This window comes from Pelodiscus sinensis, chromosome 6 (assembly GCF_052426305.1).
Source record: "Pelodiscus sinensis isolate ZL-2025 chromosome 6, ASM5242630v1, whole genome shotgun sequence".
In the NCBI taxonomy this organism is placed as follows: domain Eukaryota; kingdom Metazoa; phylum Chordata; order Testudines; family Trionychidae; genus Pelodiscus; species Pelodiscus sinensis.
Window position 1 is genome coordinate 61,835,788 of NC_143057.1, and position 12,128 is coordinate 61,847,915.

The following is a 12,128-nucleotide window of genomic DNA, read 5'->3' on the forward strand; positions in this document are numbered from 1 at the left end:
AACAGAAAATGCTCTGGCACCAGCCCCTGTTCGGGAAGGGGCGGGGGGAGAGACAGCTCCCCACTGGGACCCTTGTGGACAGGGACTGCTTCACAACAGCGTCCGCTATTCCCTCCCTGCTGCCTCTGATAGAAGCAGCAGGGGATGCAGGAGGCACCCTGGAGATGGTGCTGGGGGGAGCCAGTTTTAAGCAGGCTTCCCCCAGTATTGGCTCCTGTCCCCCCCCATCATTGCTGCCTCTCAGAGGAGGTGGTGGTGGTGGGTGGGTGGCGTGGCTGCAGAGAGCACAGGACAAGCAGGGACTGCTTGAGTCCCTGATAGCCCTGTGCTCCCTGTGGCACTTTCTTTTTTGAAAAGCAGAAGCACCTGCAGTAGGAACCAGCGCTAGCTTCAGTCCCCGCTTGTGCCATTTCCCCGCTGTGCCTCTGCCCCCCGTGGAGATGCAGCATAAGAGAAACCTGTGACCTTCTACCTGATAAGGGAAGGCAGACAGTCACAAGCTTTTAATACGAGTGAGATGTAGAAAATATCTTCTCTTCAAATAGGCCTCTTAAGGAAAAAAGAACAAAGTAAGTTCTCACTGAAATATTTTATACAATTAGCTTTTCAAAATGTGTTTTTTCCACCTTTATTACACTTAACATTCGTGAATGATTATGATAACTTCATTTTGAATTTTCCTCGTACAGTGATATATAGGCTCCAGACTTAAGAAAAATTTTTTATCAGCACACATGCATTTTGTACTGAGGCAATGAACTTCAAATATCCTGTCCACATAAAATAAGCTTTTTTTTTTTAAGCCAAACAACTTCATATTTATCCATGAAAAGGATCATGTTTCCATTTCCAAATTGTCTATGTGGTTTGTAACTTCTAAAACTGATTGCTATTTTAAGATTCGGGCTTTTTTTGAATACTGTTACACAATGTGAGGCACATGCATTCCAGTTCAGTAAAAAATTGAAGACAACTCTGTACAATTTTGCCAGTTTTCTCTTTCAGTATCTCAGTTCAAATTCATGAATAGTAATGTCCCATCCACACCGGTCATAAAGTGCCAGTGACAGGCTCACTTTTTCTTCTTTCCTTTGCCTTTTTTGCCTCCCTCTCCTGGCTGGAGATTTTGGTCACTACCTGCCATTTTTTGTGTCCTTGTTTTCAGTTTTGGAATTGTTTCTGCTGCATATAGCATCACTGATTTACCTAGAAACAAAAGGCAAGGGTTAATTAGCATGAATGTTTGTAAAACTTTTAACAGACTCCCTACCTAATGTTAGGGCCTACCTGGAACCCCCAGTAAGTTGGATACACAAGCTCTGCTTCTTTTCCCTGTACTGGTGGGAAACCAGGTGCTCTATGGAAGTAGGGCACTCACTGTTTGCTGGGGGAACTTGTGCAGAGCAGTTTTAAACTGAATCATTAGAACTAATGGAATAGAACAAAGTCACAATAATTTGGGACCTAATCAAGGAATTGAGTTGCTCTTTATCAATCAGATCATGATCAAGTTTGCAGATACATAAGAGGTGCCCTAGACCTCCCTCTCCGCCTTACTTCTCCCACAGCAGTTACTTGCTTCACAAGCAACACCAGAGAGGAAGATCACGCCTCCAAAAGGCATCATAATGTCATCTTTATATAGGCTTGGTGTGCTAATATTGTAAATAGCTGGGGCTAGTCTGGACCTCAAAAGGACAAGCGAATGGACAACCAGAACATGTTGCAAGGAGGCAAGATACTGACCTAACTATTTGCTCCCTCCAGAAGACTCCATGACTCTAGCTTCCCCTTTTGATCAGTGGAACTCATGGGGCCATCATACCATCAATGACACTTTCTAGTTTCCAGCAGTTTCATTCTTCCACCCTGTGGATTGATCTTTGCCCTTATCCTTTTTGCACACTAGTCCCTTACTTATCTGTCAACATTAATAAGGCTTCTTTAGTTAGGCCAGTTTTTTAGATTTCCTATGAGCATTCTAGGCAGAAAATTGCAATGTCAAACAGGATTACTAGAGTCAACTGCACTGAAATTTAACTGAGGTATGACAACAGTTTACACAAGAAAAAACAATTTGGAAGCAAAAAAAGTGGTTTTGGAGAGAAACTTTCTACCTCAACACGGTACTTTAAAATAGCGCTGCTGCTTTGTTGGAGATAATGGTCACCCAGTGTGCCAAAACAACGTTCAAGTCCCAATTTTTAAAAGGAGAATGAAGCCAAGTGAGGAAAAACAGGACTAAAGACTAATCTCTAAAATAGAATCATGTTTTCACTAAGGTTCACAACATTTAGCTACCAGTTTCTATGGTTTACAGTGGCCAAACATGTCAAATGGTAGATCTAAAATGCATAACGACAAGGTTCTCTATTAATATTTTAACAGACTGGTCACAATAACATTAGTGTGGGAGACACAAACACAGCTTGACACAGAAAAAGTTACAAGTAGATAAAATGCATAGTTACTCAAGTTCTCACTGCACATATGCCCTCAACAAATACTCCACTCACGTGTTGGAAACTGAGGTAAACATGGGTTGCCATCCTCCTGCTTGAGCTGAATTCTCACTCTGCCCCTATATTGCATATCACGGTTCCACTCTCTAGGGTACAACTTGTTCTTCTAGCATGTAGAAAAAAGAAAAACAGTTAAACTAGAGATTGACAGCCAGAAAGTAATTTCATAATATAAGCAGACATTAAAGAAATATGAATTTAAAATTGCTCTGTACTAAAATGTCCATAACCAGTGGACCCTGCTCATAGATGTACAACTTTTTGAGGGAGGGGTCATAGGCACGTGGACCCCAGGTGCATGCTTTGAAAATGAACTGTCTCATATGTTTATTGAGAAAATATGTTCACATGCTAGACTTGTAACTAGCTCAGTTGTATGTATACTAAATTTCCTAAAATTTTGTTCCGAAGTTAAGGCAATCTAGGTATGAGCTGGATTAGTGAGGATAAAGTGAATACTGTTAAAACAGCAGAAAATATTATTTCAAAGGAAAGAATAGCTATCCTTGCCCAGATTTCTCTTGGGGGTGGGGGAAGGAGGAAGAGAACACAAAAAGCAGGGAGATGCTTGAAGACATACTGATAAAAGTAATTACACATGATACAAAGATTGGTGAAGAAATGAACAAATGATGTGGACAGGACCATCAAAGCCACCTGTATCACTTGATAACCTGAGCCCATTTGCTCAGAAGGCATTTTAAAATACCCAAATGCAACGTTATTCATGCAAGAACAGGAACACAGGGCACACATACAAAATGGAGGGGGAACTGCTTCGTGAAAAGCAGCTACTGAAAAAACTTAAGTCAGAACAAAACAACTGAACAAGAGCACCTATTCGGATTCTGTATTAAAGAGTCAATGGGAACCTTGGATGCATAAAAAGGGGACCAGTGAGTACAAAGGTGATTTTAGCATTGGTGAGTCAGATACTGGAATGCCATGTTAGTTTGGCTGTCCATACGACAGTAAAACTCCATTAGTCCGGCATCCAATGCTCCGGCACCATCAGGAACCCGGAAGTGCTGGGGCAGCCGAACAGGCTTCCCCCATTCAGCTGCTGCAGAAACTGACCAGCAGCTGAATCGGGGACCCCTGGGGCAGAGCAGCTGGGGTCCTGCCAGGTTGGTCCCGCAGCGCCATCCTTTGGCGCTGCGAGACCAACCCGGCAGCATTCCAGCTGCTCTGCCCCAGGCGTCCCCAAGAGCAGCTGGGGTGCTGCCGGGTTGGTGCCGTAGCGCCGCCCGTCGGCGCTGCGGGACCAACCCAGCAGCACCCCAGCTGCTCTATTGCAAGCATCCCCGATTCAGCTGCTGCTGAAACTGACCAGCAGCGGCTGAATCAGGGATGCCTGGGGCAGAGCCGGACTATCGTAAGGGGGGGCTATGAGGGGTCTGGGGTGGAATCCCCTCCCACCCCACTCCAGACTCCATAGCCCCCCCTTCTGATAGTCCGACATATCTGATAATCCGGAACCCCCGGGTCCTAAAGGTGCCGGATTATCGGAAGTTTACTGTATAAAGATATGGAAAAACTGTCGAGGGTGAAGAAAAAGCTACAGAAATTATTCAAGAACTGGAAAAAAAAATCCCTTCTGTGAAATCTCAATCTATTTAGCTCAACGGCTCTCACCCTGTTCGAACTACTGCATCCTTTTCAAGAATTTGATTTTAGTTTATCCAAAAAAATTGAAAGGTGACTTGATTATAGTAAGTAAGAAAAAGTACTGTGTAATAAAAGGCTCCTTAATCTAGTGGAGAAAAACATAAGAACAAATGGCTAGAAATTAAAGCCAGACATACTCAAATTAGGAAAAAAATACCCTTGAGGGTGATTTACTACAGTAACATACCACCAGGGAGAAGTGGGGGATTCCTTTCTTGTAGACTTCAAATCAAGATATGTTTAAACCAAACCCATATTATCAGTCTCAACACAGGGTAACTGGATGTAATGAAGTGACCTGTGACATACAGAAGGTCAGACTAGACAATCTAATGGACCCTTCTGACCTTAAAACCAAAAGCCTTGGTTTAGACATATGGAAACCATACATGGGACTTAAAATTCTAAGTATTGTGAATTACTATACTTACTGAATAATCTCAATAATATTTTCATCTTTAAATAGATATATTACCATCAGGTAACTATGGTTTTCTATTTTGTGCAAATTTTGTTTAGGATTTTTAAAATACATTTTAATGATGGTTAATTGTGCCATGTATGTAATAGCAGTTATGAAAGGAAAATTAATTACATGCAACTTAGCTGCATACTAGGGATGTGAAATGATTAAACAGGCTCATCAGTTACATGTGCACCATTCCCCCATGCTGCTGTTAAAATGAATTCATTTAGGTAAGTGTGTAACCACTGAAGATTTAAGTGGTTAAACATTTACATGGGGCAGAGAGGCCAGCTCCCCATGTGTACTGGCTCCTGAGCTTGTAGCCCCTTTCCTCCCATGCTAAATAAATGCATTTTGCATACCTATTTGTGTTAAACATACTGGTAAAGTCAATGCTCCCAAAGTTCCAGAGATGAGCCACATGCCCTGATGGAAGTTATTTGAAAGGAGTATGAAACATTACATCTCAGTACTCTATCAGCACTGCATTTTGATAAATCTGATTAAAGTTTAGTCAATTTTATGTTTGAAGCTTGTAACTTAGAAATGAAGGTGGCATCATGAGAGCAATCCACACAGAACACAAAGGAAAGAGTCTCATCTAGAAAAAAGGGAAAGATATAAATCTTTGACATTCTTAAAGACAGAGAACATTGCATGTTGCACCTCTAGTGCATGAGGGGAAAGGTATCTTTAAAAGCCCTGGGATTCTAGATAGCTCAAGAGTGACCTAGTATAATTTAGGCAGATAAAGTTCAACACATGGATGCCTCTCAGCAGCTCAACACCACAGTGTTAAGACCTTATATCTCCATCATACTTCCCATGCTTAGAGAGCCATAGGCTGTGTTAAGCAGAAATCACAGCTGAAGAACTCTTCCTCAGGTGGCTAAGGGGCTTTTATAGCTTCCATACAGCATACTAGGGGCAGGCCAAGGAATGTCGATATGCATCAGAGATTCAGAAGGCTATAAAGGGACTACTGAAATCATAAGACAGAAGTACTTGAAAGTCCCTTTCAAACAACCAATGTTCTAAAATTTTCCTTGACATGCTGATGAAACCAATTTAATGATCTACTTCTTAAACTGTTATCAATACAAATGCGAGGCTCATTTGAAAGTTATGAAACCCTTTGCAATGCTTAGTAAAAAGTTCTTCTCTTTCATTTGGCTCTGCTTCCATTTCACAAGTCACGACTGCTATTTATGTTTCAAAGGGACAAGAAAAAAATAGAGCCAGCTCTCTGAAAGCATAGTAATAAAGGTATATATGCTTGGAAATAAATCAAGGTCCTTAAATATAAATTTTTCAATTTTAATTACGATATTATAGACTATTACAACTGATTGTACGTAAAAAAAAATCTGATTTTTGAACGTTTAAGATGGTGTGTTTGAAATCTGTATCCAAATGGTCAAGTTTTAGGTATTATTTTATACTATTAGGCATTTCATGCACCAGAGAACAGCTGAAGTGTTCTTTACCTCTCAAAAAAAATCTATTTAAATTCTTTACATTACAAAGATAATCATATTGATGAAAATCTAAATGCTTTTGTGAAGATAGAAGCTTTACACTATTCACTTTTAGGTTAAATGTAAGGTAATTACTCTTTTCTGCTGTCAAAATGCACTGTGTGACAATGCAGTTAAACAATTTTAAAGCAAAAAGATGACACACATTCAGGAGGTAAAACTAGAATTTCACCCTGTTACTCCTACACAAAGCTCAATAACTTGTATTTGGCCAACACATCTGCAAGAAAGGCACCCAGTTCTGATGTGAAGATGCCAAGAGAAGAACAACTTCTCTTGCTAGTTAGTCCTAAATGCAAATTACTTTTAATGTTAACAAAATTTAAATTAGAAATTAGGCACAATTGTCTGGCTTCATCTTGCAGAGACTGTTTTTTGTTTCTCCAATAGGTTAACGAGCCCTTCGGTACCTATATTTTCTCATCACAGCAGTTAAACACTAAAAGACACCTGTTGTACTCTGATAAGCTAAAAAGACTGAGCTCAGTAAATCTACTATAAGATGCTCTCTAGCCCTCATACTTCAAAATTTTTGTACTCAATTGTGCCAACATCCACTTAACTTGTAAGTTTACTTACAGTCAAAGAAATCAAAGGACTTGGTTAATAAGTTTGCATGACAATGTTTTTTCTACATCACATTTTCTTGAATATGTGAAAAATTAAGTCTTTATCCAAATGTATTTCATATTACCTCTATAAGCACATTGAGTCCAACTGCTGCACATACATCTTGGATTTCTGTAGATGTGGGATTTTCAACAGCCTATTAAAAAAATTAAATTACTATATTTTCTTTTAAAAATTACTTACTGCTGAGAAACAAATGCATACTAATTAGGTTTTGACTGGATGGGTTCCTGACATCCCTCAGGGGAAGAACCAGTTAGGGAGAGGGAGGGCACAAAGAACAGAGAAAACAGATCTGCTTGCTTCTCCATTTATGAAAGTTATTTGTGAACCAGAACCTGTACATTTCCTGGAATATATAAAAAGAAAGGAACCAAAGGAAAGCAGCAGCATGGATTGAAATATTAGCTCTAGACAGGCCTGAGTAGGAACTCAGGAAGGATGGGGACAGATTTAGTACTTTCATGGGCTTATGCAACAGTCTCACTTGGGCTGACACCTGGGCTCTAAGACAAAAGGCAATGTCTACTCTGTTATTATTAGCTCATAGCACAAGCCCAGTCTGAGACCCAGGTGCAGAAACTTGCTATTGCAGGTGTGCATGGGTGTTTGCCTGTGTCAGAGATTGAAGAGAAAGGAACAGAAGACCAGGAAATCAGTTATTGGAGAGGTAGGGGCCTAATCACTCAAATGACAGACTCAGCTACTAGTTCAAGTTAAAATTGCCTTTTTGCTATCACAGAAAAAAAAAAAATCTAACAAAGCATATGGAGAATATGGATGTTTTAGTAGTCATTGTTTAATCTATGGCACATCTCAGTAAGTTATATAGTGTATGTCTATTCCATTATCAGCGGGTTTCCTATTGGATCCTGAGCACTAGTTGTGGACACAGAACAAACAAGAAATAGTACATTTAGTTATGTAAATGTGTTCTATTGTCAGACAGCCTTGATATCACAGAGGCCTCTACAGTCAAAACAAGAGTGAAAAATACTGATATCTAAACTACTTAGATCACCAAATTACAAGCAAATTATTAAGGTAGCCTTATTAAATCCTTCTTGTCCAGGTGATCAGTATTTGTTCCCCTCATCACTGCAAGATTTTGTCCTGGGCTAGTAAGCTTTCCAGTTTTTTGAGGTTGCATCCAGTCTTGCTGTGTTTGAGCCTTGTTCATGTGAAAACAAGAAGCTGCAAACCCAGTCTTTCCCATGTTGAATTCACATTTTAACACCAATGCCCAGTCTTCATATAGGTTACAGAATTCAATTTTCTCCCCTTCTCATCAAAAAAAAGCAGCGGTGTCCTCAATTGTTAGTTCCTTCCCAAACTCCCTCCAAGCTATTGTGATGCATCTTAGTTTTCCCAGGCCACCCACAAATTACTTTGTCCACAGGTATTCTTCTTCCTTCTGCTATTGTCTTCTTGTTATTTAAGTAAGCTGGATAGATGCAGATGAATCTAAAAAAAAGTAATACAAATTTATTGGAAAATACTGGCTTATAGTGTCTTCTAAAGTACATAAAACCCCCTAAAGGAGGGGTGGGCAATAATTTTTTGCCAGGGACCACTTAGGAAATTTTTGAAGTGGCCCCGGGCCACACAGGAAGTGGCGGGGCATCAAGCAGAAGGGGTGGGCCCCAGATACTTCCAGGTTCCCCACCCCCAGACAATGATTGGTCTGTGGGTGAGGGAGTACCTTTTCCCCCACCATGTTCTCCCTAGGTGCCCATGCCCCTGGCGTGGGAGGAGACTTCCTGCACTTCCCTGCCCCATGGCCAATCATGGCCTGGGGGCGGGGCAGCGTGCAAAGCCTCCTCTGCTCTGCCCTGGCCCTGTGAGCAGCACATGGCACTTCAAAGCAGCATGTGCTCCTGTCAGGGAGGGAAGACCCTTCGCACGCTCCCCCACAGGCTGGATCCACCTGCTTGGCAGGCTGAATCCAGCCCACAGGAGGTCCTTTTGCCCACCCCTGCCCTAAAGGAATACCCATTTCTAAAACTTAGAAACTGTTACACCAAATCATATCATGGTTTTACTTCATAATAGCCAGACTGTGCAAGTACCAAACAATTCAGGAGAAAATGCAAAAAATAAATCAAACAAAAAAAAACCCACCCACCCACCCACCATACTGTGGATAATGATGTAATGATCATAGTGAGAGCTTTTCCCTCCAGTATAAAATTAGTGCATAGTTAAAGCCCAGAAATATGAATTTTTTATATCCCTTACAATTTTGTCCTATTTTAAGCAGATATAAAAGCTATTAACTTACAAGGTTTGAAATCTTGCAACAGAACTCCATTAGCTAATTATGCAGCTTTAATTAGTCATCTTCCAATTTCATTTGGAAACAAATTCTAGTTTTATTAGAATAAGCAGGACTTTCTTACTAACCTTCACTACATTGATGATTATACTAGGGATGTTAAAATTTGTTTAAATAAATGAGTAACTTCTGAAATGTTTAGTGGTTACATGCAAGGGGTTGGGAGGGTGACAGTTGGCTGCTGCCTGTCATACAGAGGTAGCAGCATGGGGAGGTTGAGGAGGGGTAGCTCCTCTTGCGAACCGAGTGCGCCTACATGTAGCCGTGAAGGTTACTGAACAGTGTACAGGCAGTCCCCGAATTACGTGGATCCGACTTATGTCGGATCCCTACATACGAACGGGGCTTTTCTCGCCGCGGAGAACGGGGGCGGCGGGACCACCCAGATGTACCGTGGTCCCGCCACCCGCGGCCTCCACGGCGAGAAAAGCTGCTCCACGTCTCCCTGGTCTGCTCGGGGGGGCGGGGGGGGGGGGGAGGAGAGCTAGTGCTTCCCCCCCCTCCCCCCCTCCCCCAGAAGACCAGGCTTTTCTCACTCACTTTTCTCGCTCAAGAAAAGCCGCTCCGCATCTCCCTGGTCTGCTGGGCCCCCCCCCAGCAGACTAGGGAGACGCGGAGCCAAGCCACGGAGGACGCGGGCAGCGGAGAACATGTGCTGCTTCTATTTGCAAGCACTCTCACTGATGATAGCCTAGCTCCTGGAAATGAGAAGAGGAATGTCAACTACATGATTAACCAAAAAATTTGGGCTTATCGGTTAATCCTATTGACTATAAAAGCACTCCACCCTTCCCCACCCCCAGGTGCCTCTGTGTCAAAGGCAGAGAGAAGGAAGAAGAGGGAGGCAGGCAGCAGCATGGGGTAGAAGGTGGGAGCCAGTTTTTAAAACCAGCTCCCCTTGTAGGCTGCTGCCATCTCTGATACAGAGGGGCAGCAGCGCTGACTGGCAAGGGGCTCCCCAGGAGCCAGGCTAGGAGCACACTGGTTGCCATCCCTATTGGTAACCACTAAAATTGTATGTGGTTACACAATTATTCAATTACACAGTATCTAATATCCTTAGCTGAGAAGAAGATCTGGCCTGTGGAGGCCTTGCTGCTCCACCCCCACCCTGCGAGCAGCACACAGTGCTTCAAATCACCATGTGCAGGGCAGGGGCAGAGTGGAGAAGACTTCATGCAACCTGTCTCCAGACCTTAATTGGCCTGGAGAAAGGGGAGCACATGAAGCCTCCTCTCACCCTGACAGGTGCATGTGGCACTTTGAAGCACTACGCCTGCTCCCAGAGTGGGAGGAGAGGCGAGGCTTCGCACACTCTCCCGCCCCCAAGCCAATCAAGGCCTGGGGAGCTGTGTGAAGCTTCCTTCACCCTGCCCTAGCCCTGCAAAGAGCCCTTGGCACATCAAAGTGCCACATGCTCCTCGGAGGGTAGGAGGAGTACCGCACTCCCCGACCCCCAGACCCTGAATGGCCTGGGGGTTGGGAGCATGCCAAGCCTCTTCCAGGGCATGGGTGCCTAGTGGGGGGTGGGGTGGAGAGAAGGGGCTCTCCCACCCTCCAGCCAATTGTAGCCCAGGGCTACTTCACAAATTTTTGAAGTGGCCCCTGGGCAAAAATGATTGCCCACCTCTGTTCTATAGGCACAGGGACAGCACCTGAAGCTGCCAGACTCTCAGCATCAACTCTCACTCTGCCTCCCGACCTCCCTTAATGTTGCGCCCTCCCCCCCCAGCCCAAAGGCTTTTTCCCACCCTCTCCGTCTACAGGGTCAGGACTCAGAGGACAGTAGATAATTAGTTCAGGCACCCTGAGCAGCTCCGCAAGCGAGGTGGGCAGGTATAAACTCTTCCTTAATTTCTTTACAGGAAATCGTTCCCTACCCCCAGCTCCCTTCCGCAGCAGCCTCCATCCCAGACCCCGCAGCCCCTCCATCAATATCAGGGCCCCTGACTTCTTACCAAGCTCTCGGAGCGGCCCCCTCCGTCCAAAGTTACTGCCCCCCCCCCCGGCTTAGGGCCGCACGCTGAAGTGCAGGCCCCCGAACGGGCACAGCCCCTCCTGCAGCCTGAGCGAGGCACCGCCAGGTCACCCGGCGCTTCGCTCGCTGCCCCTGGAGCAGCCTGCGCGGCCCCACGCGCCTTTGCACCGGGCCGGGACCACTGCGCCAGGGAGCGCGGGGCAGCGCCGAGGCGTCCCGGGAACTTGCGAGAGCAGCTCAGGGCCCCCCAAGCCCGGCGGCGCCACGGGACCGAGCAGCCGGAGCCTCCCGGGGCGGGCGCTGCCCCCGGGGCTCCCCTTACCTCTCCTTGTCCGCCGGGGAGGTGGCGGCCCAGGCCATAGCGGTTGGGGGGGGAGGGGCAGCACCACCTCCCCCTTCCAGTCCACCCGCTCGCGCTGCTCGCTCCCCACAGCAGCCGAGCGCCGTCCTGCCAGAGCTGCAGCGAACTCGCGAGGCAAGCCCGCCCAGAGACTCGCGCAAGCTCTCGCTGCCACATTGCTATTGGACGGTAGCCCTGTCGCTCAGGCAAGACGCTACACGGGGCGTCGCGTGTGTTGTGCTCCAACTCTCGCGGGAGTTGAATTGGGCTTGCCAGCCGGGCGGCCAGTTGCCGTTTAGCTTCGTTCTGTAGCGGTCTAGGGTGCTCGTCACCCTTTTACGTCGTGACTAGCGGCCCCCGCGTGTGGCGGATAGTGCGCAGCTGCGAGGCCGGTGTAACCGCAGCGTCGTAAGGCAGGGCTGGGAGAACTAGAAGGGCTGTAAAACCAGCCCCCTGGTGGCACCTTACGGACTAACAAAGGCTGGGGCACTAGTGGAAAAAGTACCCAAAAAGTGACTTGAGTAAAAGTGCTGCTACTTTGAAAAAACTGTATTTAAGAAAAAGCCAAAGTATCCTTCTGGATACTGGAGTACAAGTACAAAAGGAACACATTGTACTCAAGTACCCACAAGGAAAAAGTAGCTGCCCTGT

General features: G+C 45.1%; 1 protein-coding gene across 1 annotated transcript; it reads right to left on the reverse strand.

The window, feature by feature from the left end:
* Positions 1-614: 614 nt before the first annotated feature.
* Positions 615-11,636, reverse strand: SRP19 (signal recognition particle 19). The gene is made up of 5 exons (XM_075932006.2): positions 11,460-11,636; positions 8,213-8,288; positions 6,889-6,960; positions 2,517-2,628; positions 615-1,206 (listed from the first exon to the last, which is right to left on the reverse strand). The coding sequence occupies exons 1-5, from the start codon at positions 11,495-11,497 to the stop codon at positions 1,073-1,075; spliced, it is 432 nt and encodes a 143-aa protein (XP_075788121.1). The 5' UTR covers positions 11,498-11,636; the 3' UTR covers positions 615-1,072.
* Positions 11,637-12,128: the final 492 nt, after the last annotated feature.